Consider the following 21,750-nt stretch of genomic DNA (forward strand, 5'->3'; position numbering starts at 1 on the left):
TTTTAGGAGGTAAGGGCACTTCATGGTATTATAGCACCTAGCCCCCAACGAAGTATGCACGAGTGGTATTTTAGGCCTGGGAATAGTTGACATAAGTTTGGCTGGGGTGAGGCCTTATGCCTAAGCCAGAGAGAGGTCTTAGGGGAAGTTCTGTTTGGGATATTTGACAGAGAGACAGCAGCACCCCCTTCTGGTCATTTCCCAGCTCTGCACAAAGCTGAAAGCACTCTCCCTTTTTTGAACCCAGGCCCCCTCCACTACTCCTCCATTGGGGCCCTCTCCTGTGAGGTACAAGCAGGCTCTGGCTTCACCTGAAGCATAAATGCTTTATTGTCGCCTTAGGGTTCTCAGGCAGGTGGGTCAGCTGCATGTCATGGGTGGGCAGGAAATGTCCCAATGGCACATGGAGTTGATGGCAGAGCCAAGATCAGCTCTTAGTGCTTCTTCTGTCCACCCTGCAGCTCCCCAAGTCCCACTGCGCTTGGGTAGCTGGGATAGGGTGCAAGTGGGTCATTCATAGGCTGCCCTAGGGGCCTTCTCAGATGAGTCATTTGTCCTGAAGGAAGCCCCCGGCCCCCGCATGTTCCCCCACATCCTCTCATAAGTGCCTTCAGCCTGTATCCTCCTCATTAGCCTGCTGAGAAAGTTTTAAAATTAACAGTCACACTTGGATGGTCGGTGCCACGCCTGGGGAGGTCCTATACTCCTGTGACTCTCGTGCCAGTCCCCGGCCATTTTTCTGTGGCATGGGGCTGCTCTGCCCAGCTCCCTGTGTAGGCTGAGCCCATCAATCGCACGCGGCCCTTCAGGCCAAAGCTCTGCACATCCTCCTTCCTCCTGCTGCCCCTCCTGCAGCGGCCCTGCTCCGCCTCTCCCGGCTGCCTTCACACCTCCCCCCCGCCCCCCACTCCCCCCCCCAGTTCAGGCCAGGGCTCGGTCTTCTGGTGCATTCTGCCTTCGGGGTGACGTGTTCCCTGTGGGCGCACCGGCTTACAAACCTCTTCTGATTCCTTGACCTCAGCCCTTGGCAGGGCTCTGCAGCCTTCCAGTCAGCGGACCTGGGCCCAATTCCAAAGCCAGAGTCTGTCCCCACCCATCCTGCGACCTCATCTCCCCAGGCGGGAGGGTGGGGAAAGAGGCGCGACTTCAGAACTAGAGGGTGGGGGAAGAGGCGCGACTTCAGAACTAGCAGCCCATCCACTAGAGCCGACCCCACGACCACAAGAGGGCGGGGCCTGGCACTGGGGAACTGGTCCTCGCGCACGCCCTCAGTTGGAAAGAAAGTCGATGGCGGCGCGCACGGAGCGATTGGTGCTGACGTCGACGGCGGTGACCTTAATCTCGGTGTCGCCAAACTGCATGGCGGCGCGGATCTCGCGGCGGCCGGAGGACGCACCGTCGTAGGGCTCTAGCTCCAGGCTGAGCGCGCCACACTTGCGCACGCCGGGGTCTGTGATGAAGCGCGCGTCCTCGGCGGCGCAGCAGTACAGGTTGATGAGCACGCGCCGCTGGCCCGGGCGCGCCGGGCAATAGCTGCGCCGCACCTCCTCACCCAGGGCCACCGACTGCTCGGCGGCCACGAAGCGCTCGAAGACGTCGGTGCACCAGCGACGGCCGTCGCGGACCAGCAGTTTCTCGGGCGGGTGGCGCCCAGCCACGAATCGGTTGAGCACGCCTACGCCGTAGGTGAGCGGCGAGCGGCGCACCCGCACCACGCCCGGCGCCTGCCCGAACAGCACCGCGCCCTTGAGGATGGTGAGGCCCACGTCGTGCGGGACCACCACGCGCAGGCCGCGGGCGCCCAGCGCCGCCTGCACCGCGTGCTGCAGCACAGCCGACTCGGCAAAGCCGCCCACCAGGAACAGCAGCTTCACGCCCTGCACCTCGGGCCGTGCCAGCAGCGCCTCTGCGGGAGGGGGCGGGAGGAGAGGATGGAAAGGGAGGTGACAAAGAGCACCAGCCTCTGAGGCCGCCGCGGTGAGGCCTCGGGCACCTCCCCTCCACCATCCTGCATCCTGCTGGCAACTAGAAGCTAGCCATCTCACCCTAAAACGGTAGACGGGTTCTGAGGAAGAAAAACCGAGTTTTCACCGAGTGCTCCAGGCAGCCTTCACGGGCTCTGCTTCCCTGACACTCTACCCCCCCTTTCCTCCGCCTCCATGTCCTGGAGGGCAAAGAGATAAGGATACGCATTTACAGTGCCTGCTGCCCACTGTGGGCGCATCTCTAGTACTTCAGCTCTTTAAGTCCCTATGATAACAGTTTTGGGAACCCCGTGCTATCACTCCGTTTTATGAATGAGAAACTGAGGCACCAGAGGGTCTTTCACTTGGAGAGGCTGTACACATCATCCCTCCTAGCTCTTAATACCCACCATACTGTGTCCTCCGGTTGTCCCAGATGATTCTGGGTCTCATTCCGGTGTTTGGATGTGTGGAGGGTCCGGGCACTAATAAGGAGGGGTCATTCCTGCGTCCGAGTGTGAATGTGGGGGTTAGTGGAGGACCCAAGCTTCGGTACTCACCTATGTGCTGGATGATCCCACTGACCGTGGGCTGAAAGAGCTCGTTCATGGCCTCACAAGTCATCCTGAGCATCCCCTGTGAGGACCACTTCACGAAGTTCACGCTGTTGGTGAAGGGGGCACAGGCTCATGGGCTGGGGTCTGGAGCTCTACCCCTGCTCCAGGCCCGTGTGCACTGGGCACTGACTGCATGTTGTGTCCTTCCACCCCACTCCCTCAGGAGCTTTTTAGCCGTCTGCCTGCTCCAGTTCCAGGCATGAAGTCCCAGGAGAGGAGCCTCCAGGCAGAGGAGCCAAGGCGCCCTGGCCCGCATGATGTGTGTGGCTGTGGGGGTGCGGGGAGGCGCAAAATGTCGGCCCTTTCCCTGGGGGCTCAAGATTCTCTTGCCACGGATCGGGCCTGAGGATTCTAGCTGGGGTGCTTAGGCCCCTCCCCTGACCCCAGCTGGTAAGACATGTACACAGGGCAGATTGGGCAGACCTCCCACTGTCCTCTGGGGCCCACATCCTCCCTTGCAGGGGCGTCCGGCATCCGCAAACCCTTCTTGAGTCCTTGGTCCCCGGGCCCACCTGCTCCGGCGCAGGGCTGTCTCCACGTTGTGGCCTCGCTGCTTGCGGTAGAAGTCAATGAAGGAGAAAGGCAGCGAGATGTTGAGTGCCCCTGCACGGTGTGGGCCTGCCGTCCGTTTGCGGGCCTCAAAGGCGATGGTCAGATCCACCCAGGCTGCCGGGCGTTGCCTTTTGAAGGTGGCGATGAAATCTTCTCCAAAGATGCGGCCCAGCAGCTGCTCAAAAGCCAGGTCCACGCCCACCGCGCCATAGGGGCCACCTGAGACCCGGCAGGGAGTGAAGGGGGCGTCAGCGCAGACTCAGCCGCCAGGGGGCATTGGCGGGGCTGGCTACTCACCAGATGCCTTGTAGAGTTCCTTTAGCGTGCCATGCGGCTGCTCCAGCTGGTGCACGGTCAGGTCCACCGTGCCTCCCCCGCAGTCTGCCACCACGTAGCGGTCTCCTGCGGCGGCGAGCGTGAGCACACACTCCTGGCTTGCTTTGCACCCTCAGCTCTGCGCCCCTTCCAGGTTCACCCAGCCCCCAGCCCTGCCCCAGTCGCTAGCCTTGCCTGCGGGGAGGATGGGGGTGGGGTGGCTGTAAGGGACTTCAGGTGCTTGAACCTTACGCCAATGGGTTACGGGCTCAAGGTTTTGGAGGAAAATGTTTCCAGGGCTCTGCAACTCCATCCGCGGAGAATCTCCAGAAGTGGGAGTTAGGGGCGCGGCTGAGTGGGGCGGGGGTGCAGGTGACCATGAGACTGACAGGTTAGGTGCAGCTAATGGAGGAGGAGGGTCTGCGTTTCTAAGGTCTGAACCCCACTTCGCAAATGTTCCCATGCCCCCAATCAGTATATGGTGACCCGCAGGGCTCAAGAAACACCCGTCCACCCCCACCCCCACCTGCTTGCATCTCTGCCCACAGCTCTCCGACGCCGGACTCCACCAGGAACGTGCGGCTGTGGCGGGACCGGCGCAGCTGCTCGCGGGCTGGGGGTTGAGGGACAGCAGAACAGTGGGGTTAGAAGGAGGTGCCTCAGCTACCACACTCGACCCCATCCTCCCACCAGCACCCTCCATGCGCATCTGGAGCAGCCAGTTCTGAAACTCCTGCTCTACTCCTAAGTAGACCTCAAAGGTCTGGACCTCAAAGGATCCAGAAAACCCGATGCGGTAATCTCAGGTGCTGTGACCAACAGCTGAGGGGAAGGAAGTATTTCTGGCCTCAGGACATTCCCTTAACGTAGGTGGGCTGGGGCCACTGCAAAAGAGGGGTTAGGAGAGCTTGGAGGAGCTGTGTGTGTGTGTGTGTGGGGGGGAACTTGGGGGGTCCAGGGGAGCCTGGGACTTGGGATTTCTCCTAGTCATGGGAGGTGGCATCTGGGAGAGTGACTAAGACTGACCATAGCTGTCTCAGTGCACGGCCCTGGCACGGGAGTTTGAGCTTGGTAGCAGCAGCTCAGGGCTGTTGTGGGGGAGGAAGAAGACAGCTGATGTGCCAGGATGGGAGAAGCTGCTGATTCAGTGGCTGTTTAAGAGAAAACTGAAGACCACCTTTGGCTCAGTGTAGGGGCTGATTTTTTCCTTTCTCACCTGAGCACCTCCCCTCAGGGCAGGTTGTGTCCCCCTACCCTCAGATTCAGGACTGGGATGGAGTCCTGCCCTGCTCAGACAGTGCTCCCCCAGGACAAGGTGAAATCTCTATCCTCAGATTGGGCTCCCCCAGGTCAGGGCTGCACCTCCTTCCTCAGACTGAATTCCACCAGAGACGTGGCTGGGGGAGGGGGGGATGTCCTCTTCGTGTGGGACATGGCTGAGTGTCTGGCCTCAGTGACCCTCTGACCCTCCCAGGGCAAATGTAATACCACCAGTCAGTGCCCCTGAGTGCAGCTCACCCTGCCGGAAGCTGGAATCGATGGAGCGGCGCTCACCCAGGCGTCCACTGCCTGGAGCCCGGCTGCTTAGGTCCACGAGCTGGTGTAGACGCAGCTTGCGGCAATAGACAGAGGCAGCCTCTGGCTCCAGGGCGATGAGTAGTTGGTCTGCATCCTCCCTCGACACCAGGCCAGCCTGGGAATAGGTGGTGGGCGGGGCCAGGGACCTCCATGGGCCAAGTGTCATACCTAAGATGGCACCTCAGGGCAGGCAACCAGGGCCTTTGGGGCTCCCACCTCCTCCCCATCACACCTCACCCATGCTAGGCCTCCCAGGCCCCTCCAAGCTGCACAAATTTGGAGCTGCCTCACGGCTACCCTGTGACCAGGCTGGGGAGGGCCATGGCCATGGCCAAGAATACCATGGGGTTGCCCAGCAGGAAGAGACCCTAGACAGTGAAAACCTAGAGCATCTGGGACGTGCCCCTCTAAGCTGCCCAGGCTGTAGCAAGGTCCCCTTCACAGGTACAGGGCTGACCAGCTGAGCACTGGCTGAGGCTGTAAGCCCAGACTCTAGCACAGTGTATATGGGGTGTAATGGCCAGACCACCAATCAGAGGAGGTGGTATTGGGGGGGGGAGGTCACCTTTGGCTCACTGAGCCCTTTTCCTTCACCAGGCTGGTGTCAGATAATAGCCACAGGCCTCCCCAGTCCCAGGAGAACTCTGTTCCCCAGAGAATCAGATATAGGCATCAAGAGACTCTCAACAGTGAAATTCCAGGCGCCAGGAGGGGCCAGTTGTGAGGAGAAAAACACTTGGGATCTGTTACTTCCTATATTGGGACAGGGGATCCCTGTGGGAAGTACTTTATGGTTTTGTGGGGTTCCCTGGATTCTGACCAGGTGGGGGTTGGGGACGGGTGGGTATGGAGACTTCCTGCCCAGGGCCAGCCCTTCCTGAGCTGGCAGCCAGGAACAGTGTGGGAGGAAGCAGAGTGGATAAACCAGCAGGGGGCACTAGGGTGGGGGGTGTTTATTCTGGCTGGGCACAGCCTTGCTTTCATCCTGGTCTCTGTGGGGTGGGGGAATGCCCACCACCTCAGGGTTAGCTCCTTCCAGTGACAAGTGTAGGCACCTGCAGACCTGGCACCTGGGGCATGCCTGGCCCACAGGAGCGTGGGGGGTTGAGGGTTCTGGTATCTTCCAGGGGGTGCACAGGCAAACCTTTTGGAGGTCCTTGGGTGTCCCCCAAGGCCCCAGGGGGAGGACCAAGCAATGAGTTTTGCTCTGAGAGGCTGTGCTCCCCTCTTTCCCCACCCCATCTTACTGGAGGTGGGGGAACCTGAGTTGTGCACTCAGGTCCCCCCAGTCTCCAGACCTTTGGGCATCTCTTATGGTAGGAAGCCCAGGAAGCATTGACCCAAATCACCTCCCTTCATAGTTTCGTAGTCCTGTCTCCCCTACTGCAGAGCTTACAGTGGCTGGGGCATGGTGGTGGAGCCCCTGAAAATACCGGAGCTGGCTGCCCAGCTACTGTGTGTTGGCTGCTACTGGCTCCCAGCTGCGCCCCCTTCTCTAGAGAACTGCCCTCAGCTGAATGGAAAACACCTCACTTGGAAAGGTTTCCCCCTCACCTCCAGCAACCAACAACAGACTGATATGGATATACAAAAAGCGGGCCCCCTTGCCTTCCTGTGGTCAACTGCTGGGTACAGTTCTCCCTCCAGTGCTCTTCGTGGGATTGGGCTGAGGCTAGACTCCAGTTGAGACCACATTCCTGCTCGGCTCTTTCTCTTGGCCCATTTCCCTCACTCCTCTTTCTCCCAAGAGCCCTTCTCCAATACACCACATGCATAGGACCCATCTTGGGCTCTGCTAGGAAACCCGACTTAAGACGCTGGCTAAGCTGGCCTGGGCCATGCCTCTCATCCCTCTGCTCTCTGTTCCTGTAGGCTCACACCCTCTCCTGGTGGCGACACCCTTCCAAAATGCCCAGCAGGGGAAGGCCAGAGGTCTTTGTACACAGTGACCAGTCCCAAGGGTGGTGGGTGAATGAGAGTCTGGGGCCGTCCCTAGAGCCCTCCAGAGCTATGCCCACTGGTCTGCCTTGCACATCCTCACCAGGTAGGCAGCCTCACGCATGAACTGCTTGGCAGGCTGTTTCCAGATGGCAGGCACCGTCAACACCCAGCGCACGGTGTCCTTCTCTGGCAGCGATGGGCACTGCTCCCTCAGCTCCTGGAGCAGGAGGGGGCAATGAGAGGTAGGCTGGCTTGGGTTGCAGGGGTGGGAGGTGCCTTCAGCCTTCTATGGGAACTGGAGGGACTAATCAGGCCTCAGGAAGGACTTCCCAGCTGAGTTGGAAGAATTCCTAACACCTCCTCCCCCAACACCCGTATGGCCCATGCAGGCTCCATCAGATAGGAAGGCAGGGGCTGGCAAAAATGACCTCTGACCTCTAACGGATGGGCTGACAGGAAAAGATGGACCTGGCGGGGGTCCCTGCCCCGGTGGGCAGGGATGGGGCCACAGCACACCTGAAGGGCATGCTCCTTGAAGAAGCGTAGGGCATGGGCGAACACCTCCAGGGCAGGCATTTTCTTTCCGTTTACGGCCTCCAGCTGGGTCTTCAGGGTGAGATCCTAGCAGGAACATAGGCGATTCTGCAGGAGGCCATAGCTCTACCCCCATTTCCTGACAAACTCTCTCTGAAAATCACGCCATTTCCTGGTGCTTCCCCTCCGAAGTGTGGGCTCAGCTGGGCTCTCCTGCTAATCCAGGAGAACACCAGTTCTGTCCCCAGCCCTCTCTTTAGCCCCGCCCTCCTCTAATCCCGGCCTCACCCCTTAGCCCCTCCTCCACTTTGACTCCCAAGCCCCCTCAGCCTCTCCTCACCTTTTACCTTTGCTCACCCTCCTTGAGTCCTGCCCTTTCCCCTCCTGTCCCCGCCTCCCTGGCTGGAGTGTCCCGAGCCAGAATGTGCCTTACAGTGGCGCTGTGGATCTTCATCTTGAACTTCTCGAAATAGAGCCAGTCCCGCGCCTCCTCAGGGTCCAGATCGTGGTAGTAATCGCGGGCAGTGTAGCCAAAGCTGTGAAAGGCGCCCTCCGGGGTCAACAGCAGGCAGGTGGGGGTCTTCTGGTGGGCCACTCCTGGGTCCCCGCCCTCCCATTTCCTGTGGGGGCACAGGACTGTCAGTGTTGTCAGCGAAACCCTCCCTTCCTGAGGTTGGGTACCCGCTCTGGAATCAGCTGTGTGACCTTGGGCAGGCCACCTAGCCTTCCTGAGCAGCAGTCCTCCTACGTGTAATATGGAGATAATAATAGTACCTACCTCTTAGAGTTCTCATGAAGACAGTGCTTGGCATCCACTCAAATCTCCATAAAACGCTACTCATGGGATCCTTTCTATCCATGGGGCCACAGGACCTATCAACATTCTCAGCTCCTGCTTCCTTCCATGAGGTACACCATTGGCCTTCGCCTCCCTCCTTAAGCAGCAGCAGGCCATCATCCACCTGCCTGGGTCTGGCCTCCTGACGTATCTCTTGAGGACTCTAGCAGAGGCTTTCTCCCAGCCAGATGGTGTGCCCTCCTGTAGGCTGTCTTCCACCGCCAAGCTTCTTCAAAGCATCTGTGATCATTCCTATCTGACCCACTTCAACAGCTACACCCCAGTTGACTGCGCCTCCAGCAGGATCCCCAAACCTGAATGAGATTCCAAGCCTCCCTATCTGCAGGCACCATGTGGATCTCCACCCAGAACTCCTGGTCTAGTTCACTGGTCTGGCAACTTGTTTCTCCCCTTCCTCTAACTTCTCTGATGTCCTGAACCCTCTAGGCCAAGCTTGTCCCCTGCAGCCTTTAGGGGAGAGAACTGGGAATCCAGGCAGAAGGCACAGCATGTGGAGAGGCGTGAAAGCGCAGGGATACCCAGCTACAGGCTGGCTCAAAATGCAGAAGGAGAAAATACAGGAATGTTAAGGTCAGCTAGGGAAGAGCATCAAATGCCACATCTGAATTCTTTTGGTGGGCTTTAAGTAGAAGAATGAAGAATCATGACCACATTTGCTTTTAGAAAAGTCACCGGTTGATCTTTGTGGTAGCAGCAGCAGTGACCACCATTCAGTCGCTGGTATGTAGCTTTTTGTTCACACCCAGGAGCTACACACCCTCGAGGTGGCTAGCCAGGAGACAGTTGCCCAGATCAAGGCTCACATGGACTTGTTGGAGGGCCATGCTCCAAGGAGATCAAATCGTGCTCTTGACAGGCACACCCCTAGAAGATGAAGTTATCAGGGCCTGTGTGGGGTAGAGGCTCTGGCCACTCTGGGGGAACCATCCACATGCTTGGAGGCAAAGTCCATGGTTCTCTGGGCCATGCTGGGAAAGTAAGGGGGCAGACTCCCAAAGTGGCCAAACAGGAGAAAAAGAAGACAGGCCAGGCCAAGCAGTGGATGCAGTAAAACTGGTGCTTTGTTAATGTTGTGCCCACCATTGTCAAAAGAAGGGGCCCAATGCCAACTCTTAAGTCCTTTGTAATCCTGGCTTTCTCTAATAAAGCTACTTAGCGAGTCAAAAAAGAAAGAAAGAAAAGAAAAGAAAAGAAGAGAAGAGAAGAGAAGAGAAGAGAAAAGAAAAAAGAAAAGAAAAGAAAAGAGAAAAAGAAAAAAGAAAGGTCACTGGTCCCCACATGGCAACAGATGGAGGGGAGGAAAAATGGAGAAGGAAAACCAGAGACGAGGATTTTGCAACCATCCAGGTGAGAGTGGGTGGGGCTGAACTTAGGGGTTGTGGCTGTGGAGAGAAGTGGCTGGGTGTTCCAGAGATACTAGAGAGGTAGAAGTGATAGGGCTTGGTGACTGGTAGGGTGGGGAGGGTTTGGGAAGAAGCCAAGATGTCCCCCAATTACTTCCTGTGACTGTCTCGTCCACAGGACTGCGACACTGTCCTTTCTTGTGTCCTCTGCCCCAACATAGGGTCCAGCATGGTCTCAACGGTGTGCACTGACAAACATGACAGCTGGGATGTCCTGCAGCCCCCTGAGGGCTGTAAGTGCCCAGAGCCATTGTGGCCTAAATGTGGATGTGGGTGGAGCAGAGAAAGGGGAAGGGCAGTTCATGCTCATGCAGGTCAAGTTCCTTGTATCTTTGGGGAAGTAACCCTTATGTTTGTTTCTCCATCCACCCTGCCATCTACCCTTCTGGGCCCTGGGGAAGCCCCTTTGCTCCCTCATCCCAATCTGGGTTGGAGCTTTGGGGTCTTCTAGAAGGGCCTTCCACCTACTGGCTGCAGCTTCCCTAAGACATAAAGGATCAGGGTCTTGAGGCCTGGAGGGGAGTATCAAATGTGTTGTTCAAACAAAACTCAACTATATCAGGATGTATTTTTTTTGAACATCTCTTTCATAACAGCTGTGTAACTTGTCAACTCAGCCCTCTGATCCTTCATGTCCCTGTCCTTCACCTGAGGTGTTGAACCTAGGAATCTGCCTGTAGGAGTCTACTGCGCAGAAATCCCAGCACAGGTTTTCAAGGAAGGACATTCATTGCAGCACTTTGTGTAATAGTGAAAAATTAGAGGACAAGAAACCTCCTAAAACTATCAGTAGAAAAGTGGACAAATTATGTCTGTACTCCGCAGCTGTTAAAGGAAATTGTGGCTTCAGCAGGAGCCTATATAAGAACAGGCCTGTCAACCAAGATGCATGCCCAGAGCCCAAGGGAGCCAGGCGGCGCCTTGTTTTTGTTTGGCTGGTTCATTTTTCTTTTTCCTTTTTTAAGAAAAAATAAAGCAGGTGGATTTGAAAAAAAAAAAAAAAAAAGAAGAAAGAAATTGTGGCTTTATGTGTTGACACAAAACATCTACAAAATAATGTTGAAAGCTTAAAGTAAGGCAAGTTGTATGATATCCCATTTTTATTTTAAATTCTTTCTTTAGTGTTTATTTATTTTTGAAAGAGAGACAGAGTGTGAGTGGCGGAGGGGCAGAGAGAGAGGGAGACACAGAACCGGAAGCAGGCTCCAGGCTCTGAGCTGTCAGCACAGAGCCCAACCTCGAGCTCGAACTTGTGGACCACGAGATCATGACCTGAGCCAAAGTTGGATGCTTAACCGACTGAGCCACCAGACACCCCTCCCACTTTTATTTTACAGACACATATATGTGCATATATGCCTGTGTGCATTTGTGTACAAGCCCAGAAAGGCATTTGTGTATTTAAATGTAACATTTTTTAAAATTAAAAACGAAGCCCAGGGGCTCCTGGGTGGCTCAGTTGGTTAAACATCAGATTCTTGATTTCGGCTCAGGTCATGATCTCACGGTTCATAGGTTGAGACTCATGCTGGGCTCTGTGCTGACAGCATGGAGCCTGCATGGGATTCTGTCTTCCTCTCTCTCTCTCCCTCCCTTGCTTGCACTCCTCTCTCTCAAAATAAATAAATAAACTTAAAAAAAAACTGAAACCCAATATTTCTACTGGGTGTTTCTCTAATTGAGGATGGGGCCCAGGCCTAGGACCCATCCTCTAACTTTCTGCCCCCACAGGAAGCCCCAAGCTAGGGATGGAGGGAGCTCTGGAGAGACCCCATGTCTCTTCAGTGACAGTCTTTCTGAGACCAGGTCCATCCCAGGGAGTGAGGACCCCCCGCCCCAATCTCCCAGCTCAGCCACCCTCACCTCATCATGTGGATGGCTTCAGGATCACTGGCAAAGCTGAAGGCATAGCCACTGGAGGTGGTGCCAAAGTCAATGGCCACCACCACAGAGAAGGGAGCATGTTGCGGGGCTCGGGCCTCCGGCTTCTGTGAGGACAAGATCCAGAGTCAGGCAGCAGCCCAAGGGCCCGACTGACTGCCTGCTGAAGCCCCTCCTCTCCCTCGGCTGTGGTCCAGACTGGCCCCGGCTCTAGCCACCTGCCCCAAATCCCTTCCCCTCAAAGCCTCCAGGCTAAGCCCTGGAACTGCAACTGCTCAGAGGCCCAAGGTCTCAGGTCACCCTCTGCAGCTTGTGGTGTAAGCTCTTGCTTTCCTCTTTCGGTTCTCTGTCCACCTTCTGCCTGGCTGGCCTGAGCCCCACCCCCATCTCACAGCACCGCACAGCCCCGGCCCAGCTGAGAGCAATCTCGCTCTTCTGGGCAGCTTCGGTAACACACAGACCTGTGTATATTTGACCCCCTAGATCTTTGTGTCCACAGTGACACGACCAGATTCTGTCAGTTTTGTGGCAGAGAAGAAAGGCCTGTGCATGTGCCCAGAGTGGTTCTGCCTTCTCCCAGGCCAGGCCTGGGCTCCCTAAGAACAAGGGGGTCTCCAGGCTGCATCACTAGGTGAGGCCATCCTGGGTGGGGTGACCCAGGGAGTTTGGGAGAAGGTTATATCCTGGATACTTCAAGCTAGTAGTTTCCAAACTAACGCTTAGCAATATGTGTCTTCTCTTCCCCAGATATACCACTACATGTCAGAAGTCTCCTTGCCCTAGGCAGGCTATGGTCTATGGGTGTCACCCCAGAGTGGTGCTGTCTGGGTGTTAGTTACATTGGGCTCACCTTAGTAGACTGTTACCCCTACAGTCCAAGGTCACCTAAGGCTAACTCTTCTGGGGGGGGGGGCACATGACTGGAGAATGCAAGGGCAAGATCCAGGCAGCACCCCCAGCCCAACCCAGGTCCTGCTAGGGCTCTGCTAGACACCAGGCCTTGCTTTCTGGAGTGTGACCTGCCTCCATACCACCCAGGCCACCCACCACCAGGATCCCTGTTCCCGGGCTTACTGGAGACTGCGAGGGTGTGAGGGGGGCAATTCCACAGCTTTCCTGGGTCCTTGGGGAGCCGGGCGGGCTGGGCACGGGGGACCGCTCGGGGCTAGAGCCTGCAAAGAGAGGGTAAGTTACTCTGGCACACCATCAGGTTAGGAGCCGGTGACTGGGCACTGGGAGGTTCTCCATCAGTCCTTGCTGGGCTGAGGCAAGGGGCACCCTGCCGTGGAAGGGGAAATAGTTGGGGAGGGAAGGAAGGACAAGACTGAGGCAGGCAGGGGAGGACTGAGGGCCTGTTATCGATTTGAGGTGACCCATCCCTGGAGGGTGACCCATGCCTCACCTGAGGACTCCTTGTCTCCCCCAGCATCCCTAAGACACAGCAGGGGCACAGCAGGCGAGGGGAGAGATAGAGAAGAATTATGGGGACTGGGGGAGACTGAGTCTAGAGACAGAAGAGCAGGAGAGATGGGTGAGTGGGCTCCTGGGGCAGGGTGAGGGTGGAGGGCAGAGAATCCAGAAGAGGTGGGGAACTGCAGACGGAACTGAGCAGCAGGAGGGGCTGCTCCCCTCCCCACTAGTCTGGCCACATGGTTCTAATCAGGACCCCAGGGAATCACCCTCCCTCTCCCCCTCCCTCTACCAAGGGCCAAGGATAGGCCCAGCTGGCTGTGTGGTGAGGATCAAGAAGGGGAATGGTGCTTCCCCCAGCCCAGCTCTGAGCTGAGGCAAGTCCACAACACTAGGAAGTTGGATTTTGAGCCTCCCTTCCCTACAACACACGGAAACCTGGAGCCAGCATCTGGGGGCAGGAGGTCCCACTGAAACCCTCTCTCAGGCCCAGCACTGAGCTGGACCTTCGCTGGGAGGAAACAGCAGCTCCAGAAGGCAGCCCAAAGCCTGGCTTGGAGGATCAGGCAGTTTAGGGGCCTGCCTGGCTGGAAATCCCCTAGGTGTGGGCTGGTGGCTCATCACCACCCCACTGGGCGTTGCTAAGGCCCCTACCAGCAGTGCTGGGCTGCCCTGAGATTCATGTGTGGGGACAGGGAGGCTGGTCCAGGAGGCTGATGGGGTCTTGCATGAAGACCCGTGGACACGTCAACTGGTCTGGCTTGCTTTAGGCCAGGTCCTGTATTCCTTCAGTAGCTACCCTGCTGTGTGCCCTGATAGGTCCCAGCTCTTGCTGGCCTGGGGATACCCTGGGAACATGTACATGAGGGGGATTCTAGGAAGTGCCTGGACAGGGCCAGAGTCTGTCTTGAGGTGCTGGAGGGGCAGGGTTATGGTGGTCAGTGTCCCAGGGCTCCTTTTTCTAAGCGGCCAGTACGGGCCTGGGCCCTGCCACCAGCTCCAGCTTGAGGGGCCAAGTTGCTGTGGCTTGGGCCTGGGAAGGGAGGCAGGAAGGAAGGCCCAGCCCACCAGGTCTTTGTTAATGGACTTCCTGAGGAGTGGCCCTCCTGACTTCTGGCCTCCCACCCCTGCAGAGAGCCCAGAGCCTGCTCCCAGACCAGGCCAGAGGCAGATGAAGGTGTACACGCACAGAATTCTGTGCATGCAGACCACCTGCCAATATATACACTCTCATACAAGGCCTTGCACACAGACTTCCCTCAGGCAGACAGACACAGACACACACAGACATACACACTCACACTCATACCAGGTCCCGTGTACACAGACCCTGCCCAAGACATGCAAACTCATTCAGTCCTGTGCACACAGACCCGCTGTGCACATACTCATAGACACACACTCACACACACAGTCCTGTAAGCACCAACCCTTCCTGCACAAACACACTGTCTCAAGAACCTCGTCTGGGAGAGTTGCCCATGTGCAGGCTGGAGGTGGGTCTCAGTGTCAGGATGAGAGGGGTGGTGGGTCAGGGCACAGGCTGGGGGAGGGAGGAGAGTCTTACCAATGTACAGCCCTTGCAGGCCCATCTCTGGGACAGCCAGCATCTCTGCAGGCCCTGTGACTGTCAACAGGAACAGACAAACAGAATGGCATTTATTTGTTCCTTTGTTCCCTTATTGAAAGCTTATTTATTTTAGTTATTTACTTTTGGCTAGAGTCCTTTGAAGCGAATCCCAGACATCACGTTGTTTCACCTATAAATTCTTCAATACGTCGCTCCAACAGATAAAGACTCCACAAACGTCGTTGCAACATCCTCATCATGTGTGACAATATTAACAGCAATTCCTCAGGCTCGGCTAACGTTCAGTCCCACAGTGCCAGCTTGTCTCCAAAATGTCTTAACATTTGCTTTGTTGGAATCAGGATGCTCCTAAATGTTTTCGAGTGCCCACTCTGTGCCAGGTGTTAGCAGACATTAGCGACCCAGAGAGACACTGTTCCCGCCCTGGAGGCCTACAGCCTGGTGGGGAAACTGATTACAGTAGGATAATCACTGAAGTGAATTTGAGATTACAAATGATGCTGTCAAGGTCACAGCTGGATACAAACCAAGCAGAAAGGCTTGGTAAGGCTAGAGAGAGAGGCTGGGCCGGGCTGGGCTGATCCTCTAGGCAGACCCTCCAGGACCCTATTTTAGATTTGGTTTTATATGACGGGGAACAGCAAATCTTGAAAGGTTTGAAGTAGCTGAGCAGAATTGGGGGCATGACTAAATCTGCATTTTAAAAAGTCCCTTGGCTGTATGGAGAGAGCAGATTGCAGCAGGCAGTTTGGAAGCAGAAGCCCTATGGGGGCACCAGGCGACAGATGATGGTGGTAGCTATGTGTCTTGAGACAGAAGTCGAGTTCTGAAGTTACAGAGACCAACAGGGCTGATAGAAGATGGCTGGATTGGATATTGGGGATTAGGACGAAGATGTCAAGGGTGACATTGTCCGACTCGAGCTAGGGGATGGACAGTGAGATGGGGAATACCGGAGAAGGGCAGGCTGGCAGGGGAAAGGGGCAGAGTTCTGGGTGCAGTATTGAAACTTCCCAGAGAACAGACCAAGGAGCCAGATGGTGTATGATGCAGAGGTCAGAGAGAAAGCTGAGGGGGAGATGCACATTTGGGAGTCATGTCAAGGGAGGCCTGGCAGGGAGTAGTGGGGGAAGAGTAGGGAGAACCAGCACGGAAAGGCTGGCTGGAGGAAGGTGTGCTGCTGGAGAAGACTGGATGCTTGCTATGGTCCCATGAAGATCTCAGATCTAAGAGAAGTACGCGAAGCTAGATGCCTTTAGAGGTTATTAGAGGAGCCTTGCAACACCTGTTCTAATGGCCCAAGGCCATCATTTTGGCAGAATGAAAGAGATGGGGTAGAAGTCAAGTGAGCCCGGGCAAGGAGCGAGCAGAGGGTAAGAGAATGCAGTGAGCACTTCCAAGAAGCATGGCTGAGGTCAGGGGCTGGCGTGAGGGCAGTAGCTGGAGGAACAGAAAGCCTGAGGACGGGAAGATGTGCTTTCATTTTCTTTTCTAAGATGGGAGCAACCTGAGTTTGTGTCTGGGGGCCAGGCTAGAGGCAGCAGCACCGGAGCCCCCTGGGAGCTGTTAGAAATGCACAACCTCAGGCCCCGCTCAAGACCTGTTGAGTCAGAACAGCCTGGTGGGGACTCAGGTGGTGCACATCTGTGCACATGAAAGTTTGAGAAGTGCTGCTTAACGTGTTCCTGGGCCGATCTTCAGATAATCTGTGCTAAAGTCCTCAGCTGTGGGCCTGGCAGCCCCCCTAAACAAAGGTGAGGCTGCTCAGAGCCCCCTCCCTCTCTGTAGCCAATGGCCTGATCAGGAAGTTTTGCTAACAGAATGCAGGTGAGTGCAGAGCTGGGCACCATCACACGCATGCACACATATGCACAGCACGCACCCTTGCTCACACACAGTTTACACAGCCCAGCCCCATTGTGGACGGACACTCAGACATGTCCAGGATACTCCTGCATGGCCAGCACCATAGACATTTCCAGATACATGCAATCCTGTTGTCAGCAGAGGCGCACAATTGGATGCCCAGGAGTGAGCATCACGGGAAAGACAGGGGCGGCTTTGGGGCACTCAGAACAGCAGAGTGATGCTAAGAAACAGGAAGGCAAATAGTGCGCATGGGTGTGGGCCTTGAGAGCCAGGACAGGGGCTGAGTGCAGGGAGAGGGAGTGGTGTGCTGGAGGTGAGCCTCCCCAGCCATGAGAGCTGATTCTGCATCTCTCTCCAACTCTGCATTCACGGACAACACATGGGTTAACTTGAAATTAGCCATGGTACAAGTATTTACACCAAGGAAATTGGCAAACACCATAGATTGGGTTTTTCTCCCTCTGAGAGAGTTGACGGTATTGACCACAGCACACCCTGTGGATTGAGGCCACAAGGGGGAAGCTGACAGCCCTGTCTGTGCATTGTTTCGATTCTTGAGCAAAAAAACCTTATTGAGCATTTGTTTGCATCAGGCTCTGTGCTAAGTGGTTGAATGAATGAATGGATTTTCTGGATGAAGGCTCTATTGTATTTAGAGGAGAATCAATCTAGAGCTACCAGGAAAAGGACTCAGGAATCATCCCTCTAAGCTGGATTCCATGTCCAAACTGTGTGCCTACAGTCCTCCCACCTATCTGAAGCTGGTCCAGTTATCTCCTGTCTCTGAGCATGTGGACACGGATCGTGCCTACACTGGGGTCTCAGGGACGGCAAGGGTTTACGATTGCACCTGGCCAGAGTGCATCATGTCGCCTCTCTGTGCTTCAGTGTCTTTCCTGTAAAATGGGGTATGCAGGGGGCTTGTTAAGACCTACAAGTCCAGATAAGGAAGGTGGTTGATAAGGGCAGGAACTTGGACAGATGTGAGCAGTTCTTCTTCTTTTTTTAATGTTTATTTATTTTTGAGAGAGAGAGCGGGGGATGGGCAGAGAGAGAGGGAGACACAGAATCTGAAGCAGACTCCAGACTGAGCTGTCAGCACAGATTCTGATGTGGGGCTTGAACTCACAAACAGTGAGATCATGACCTGAGCCAAAGTCGGATGCTCAACAGACAGCCACCCAGGAGCCCCATATGTGAGCAGTTATTCTTATCCTTCATGATGTGGATTCTGAATTTTCTCTTGTTAGAAGTTTTTGGTCTTATTGAGACTTTTATTCTAATCATTCTGAGTTCTTTGATGGGGGGGAGGACCTGAATCAATCTGTATTAAAGAAGGGGGATCTGCCAATTCCTTGAGAGTTGGAGGTAGAAGGGGCTGGTGGCCCCATATGTCTTTGGGACATCCCCCATCATGCATATGCACCCAGAAACACTTAAGGACAGTATTGGTTTCTCAAGCTACGACTGGGACAGAATCCACAGCTGGAAAGGGGGCAAAGTAGATCCTCACCGCAGGGGCCGACTAATTTCAGACTGGGGACGCTTATGGGTTTGAACATAACTGGGTGGGGCAGTTTGATTTACACAGAAAGTAATGTCATTTCCTGGCTACAAGCACAGGCTAAACTCTGGCCCCAGCTTGACCCCTACCCTACCCACAGACAGACGCTTAACCTTCCCATGGAGTGACCCCTAGCCCTTGGATTCATATTGATCTCTAATCTTCAGCTTCACACTGACCCCTGGCCCTGACTTCTACCCAATAGGTATGACCTATCAGTCACTGGGGACCATGACAGGGTGTGGCTGAGTAGAGACTCGAAACGGGAGACTCCCATTCCAGAGTGCTTCCTGGACTCACAAAAGCCTAGAACTGGCCTGATGGAGAGAATTTTCCAGAGATCTCTTCCTGGGGAGGGGACATTAAGGCTGGGTACTTATGCCCCCAAAGTGTACTCAGGGTGTGTGGTGTTGCTGGATTTCAGGGCTCCACACATACCTGTCCTCTGCCTATGAGGACAAAGAGCCCACCCTGATCTTTACAGTTCCCCTCCATCCCCTGCAGGCAGGGACTGCCTGGACCCTGCCTTTCCCATCCACTGTTTTCTGCTCAACATCCTGCCAGCCCTTTAATGGGATGGGATTCTGTCAGCAGGCAGAGAGGCCACAGGCATTTCTCCCAAGCCACAGGTTGGGCCAACCAGGGCCAAGGGACAGATCAGAAATGGCACCCAAAGAGCTGCTCCAGTCTGTCTCTAGAGAGGAGCCCTCTGGGAGAGGGACCAGTAGGAGGCTGTGGGGTAGGGAGGTTGCCTCCTCCAGTGCTGAGGCAGGGGGTGCCATAAATGGTCTCCCATGGCCCCTCCCTGTCCTCAACTTTTCTTTCCATACATCCTGCCCCACCCCCTTTGGGTCCTCACCATGGGGGCTTCCAGTTCACAAACAACCTCTGTTCCACAGAGCCCAAGGCTTAAAGCCCCTCCCATCCTCTGCCCACCAGGCCCCCATCACCTCCCTTACCTTCTGGGGCTCTAAAGCTGCACTTGCTCTCACATGGAGGCCATATTTTAGAGCTCCCTCCCTCCCAGTCTCTCTCCCCACAACACAAGCCTGCTTTACAGACTGGCTCCATTGCCCCTATAGGGAGCCCAGACCCCCCCCCACCTGCTCCCGCCCCTCCCCCCCTGGGCCCTCCGCCCCCCAGCTGGCCTGTGGAGAGAATCCAGAGGTCCCTGGTCAGGAGGCCATCACAGTCTGGAACTGTGGCATCCTGGTCACTGCCACTCTCGAGCTTCCCAGACCATAGGCCCTAAGACCCTCCTCTCCCACCAGGTGACCTCCCTCCCCCAAACACACACACACACACACACACACACACACACACACACACACACTCAACCCCCAGGTCTCCACGTCTGACCTAGGCATTGTGTTCTCCACAAACTGGCTTACCGGAGCAGACCCCAGCCCCACTCCAGTCCCCCAGCCCCACCCCCACCGCGGCACAGGGGTCTCCCCAGCCCCCCACACTCCGTAGTGCGTGTGTGGGGTCCCGGAGCCTGGATGTGAATACAAGGTCGCCGCTCCAACTGCTTTTCTGAACCCGCAGCCCCAGTGGAGAGAATGCCTTGCAGGATCTGTCCCCAGCCCGCCCCCCCCCCCCAGGGTTAGGAAGTTTTTTTTGGGGGGGGGGTGTCGGTTCTCAGCCTACAGCCCGGGACAGACAGGACCGCACAGCTCGCCGCCTTTCTCCTCTCTGGGAGACCCCCGCCCAGAACTCACCTCCACCCTCCCGACAGCTCGACCTGGGTTCGGCCGCCTCGATCCCGGGTCCGCAGCCCCTGGTCGTACCCGCCGCGGCAGCCACAGCCCTCGACGTGCGCCCAGCCCGCGCCTCAGGCTCGCCCCGCGCCGCCCACCCCGCCCGCGGCCCCCTCCCCCAGGCCGGATGGTCGCGCGCTCCCGGCCCAGATGTGCGAGGCCGGGGCGGGGCCTGGCTGCGCGGGCCTCTCGGAGGGGCCCAGCCCGGCCCCGCGTCCCAGCCCCTCCTAGCGCCCCTCCTGCGCCCCGTCGCTGCGCCTCCCCGCCTCCGCCCCGCCGGCAGCCTGGGGGGTGGGAGGGGGCGAAGTGTGAGAAGGGGAGGTGGAGGGAGGGAAGAGGAATTCCAGACGCCTCCTTGTCCTCCTGCGGCCGAGGGGCTCCCCCTCCTCGCCCCTACAGGCCCACCTCAGGGGCTCAGTTTAGGCCAGCCCAACTCCAGAGCCTCGCTGCTGGTGAGGGAGGGCCCTGGCCCAGACTCCTTACAGTCCCCAGTCCATCCCACTTTCTACCCGCCTCCCATCCCTAGCCAGGTCTCCAAGGGTCAGAGAGAAAAGGCTGAATCGAAGGTGAGGTCAGCCCCTCGGGCCCCAGCCTGGGGCCCAGCTCTGTCCTTGAGGCCTGGGGTGTTGAGGAAGGGTTCTCATTGCTGGCAAAGGGATTACTGGGAACTCACCCTGTCTCTGCGAAGAGCACCCAGCCCCTTTCCTGTGAGGGCTCACAGCCTTCTTCCTATCCAAATCAGGCCCTCTGGGGGGTGCTGGGACATGGCTCCAAACAGGGGTTTGGAGACCCCTTTCTGCTAGGCCCTTCCAAAGCAGCCCTCTTACCTTGCCCATCACCACCTCCTGGTACTGGCAGGGCCTGGGCTGGGCCCCTTTCCTTCTACCCAGTGTGCCCCCACAAGGACTCAGGCTGGGGCACAGGTGGGAAGGGGGCCAAGGTCTGCTTCTCAGCCAAGTCTCTCTGCACCAGGAGGGCTGGCTTCCTGTCTGGTCTCCAACCCCGTCCCCAAACAAGGGCCGCACAGCTCTTTGGGCATCATAGCTGCCTCACCACCCCAAACCTTTGCAGAGGCCATTTTTCCCTCCCTAGAATACTGTCCCTCCTCCTCACTGCCCATCTAAAAGTTCCCCAGCTGAGTATCACCTCTCCTAGGCTTGTGGCCCTTATTATCAGGGCCACTGCCGTAGACTGCCCTGCGACAAGGTGGGAATAGGGGATGAGCTGCACCAGACAGCTTTTGGGTAACAGTACGTAGGCAGTAAGCCAGCAAGGTATCCAATCAGCAGCCTCCGCTGACTGTTCCCACGAGTGTGTGCATCCATTTGTGTGTGTGTGTGTGTGTGTGTGTGTGTGTGTGTGCGTGCCAATGACTGTGTATGTGTATGTGTATGTCTATGTTCATGTGTTAGGGGGGTTTTAGGGATAGTTTTTTAGGTAGTTTTTAGTTTAGATAGTTTTTAGGTAGTTTTGTGTGTGACTGTGTCTTTGTCTCTGTGTCTCTTATATACGTGTGTCACTGGGTCTTGTGTCTTCGTGTGTGTGTGTGTATTTGTGTGTGTGACATGTGTGTGATGGGGGCTGTCAGGCCTTCATATCATTCCAGAGGCCGAGCAAAGCCTGGGGTGGGGGTGGGGGGGTTGAAGGGGCTGCAGGTGAGTGTATGAAGGCAAAGGGTCTGGCTCCTCAGGCACAACCTGTCTCTTGTTTTTCTTTTTCTTTTCCACTGCAGTTTTCTTCCATCCCCTACCCCTAGCTCTACATGTTGGCTCATCTCTGAGGGCCACAGCAGCAGGCTCTGAGCAGGAGTGAAGACTCATGGTAGGGGGTCCTCAGCCCTCGCATCCTCGTACTTGGCCTCCTCCTTCTGTCCCCCCCCCCCCCCCCATTTCAGTCTGACTTGGGAGTTACA

At 56.4% G+C, this 21,750-nt stretch overlaps 1 protein-coding gene and 1 pseudogene across 1 annotated transcript; one reads left to right on the plus strand and one right to left on the minus strand.

Moving 5' to 3' along the window:
• Positions 1-306: 306 nt before the first annotated feature.
• Positions 307-19,966, minus strand: HSPA12B (heat shock protein family A (Hsp70) member 12B). The gene is made up of 13 exons (XM_086701784.1): positions 19,800-19,966; positions 14,622-14,681; positions 12,719-12,816; positions 11,627-11,751; positions 7,935-8,121; positions 7,484-7,588; positions 7,068-7,184; positions 4,967-5,141; positions 3,975-4,061; positions 3,431-3,535; positions 3,094-3,352; positions 2,525-2,628; positions 307-1,906 (listed from the first exon to the last, which is right to left on the minus strand). Exons 2-13 carry the CDS (start codon positions 14,662-14,664, stop codon positions 1,269-1,271), a joined length of 2,043 nt encoding a protein of 680 aa, XP_086557910.1. The 5' UTR covers positions 14,665-14,681; positions 19,800-19,966; the 3' UTR covers positions 307-1,268.
• LOC112869002 (ubiquitin-like FUBI-ribosomal protein eS30 fusion protein pseudogene) lies at positions 8,691-9,573 on the plus strand (annotated as a pseudogene).
• Positions 19,967-21,750: the final 1,784 nt, after the last annotated feature.

This window comes from Puma concolor, chromosome A3, assembly GCF_028749965.1.
Source record: "Puma concolor isolate L17-30 chromosome A3, mPumCon1.1.hap2, whole genome shotgun sequence".
Classification (NCBI taxonomy): Eukaryota; Metazoa; Chordata; class Mammalia; order Carnivora; family Felidae; genus Puma; species Puma concolor.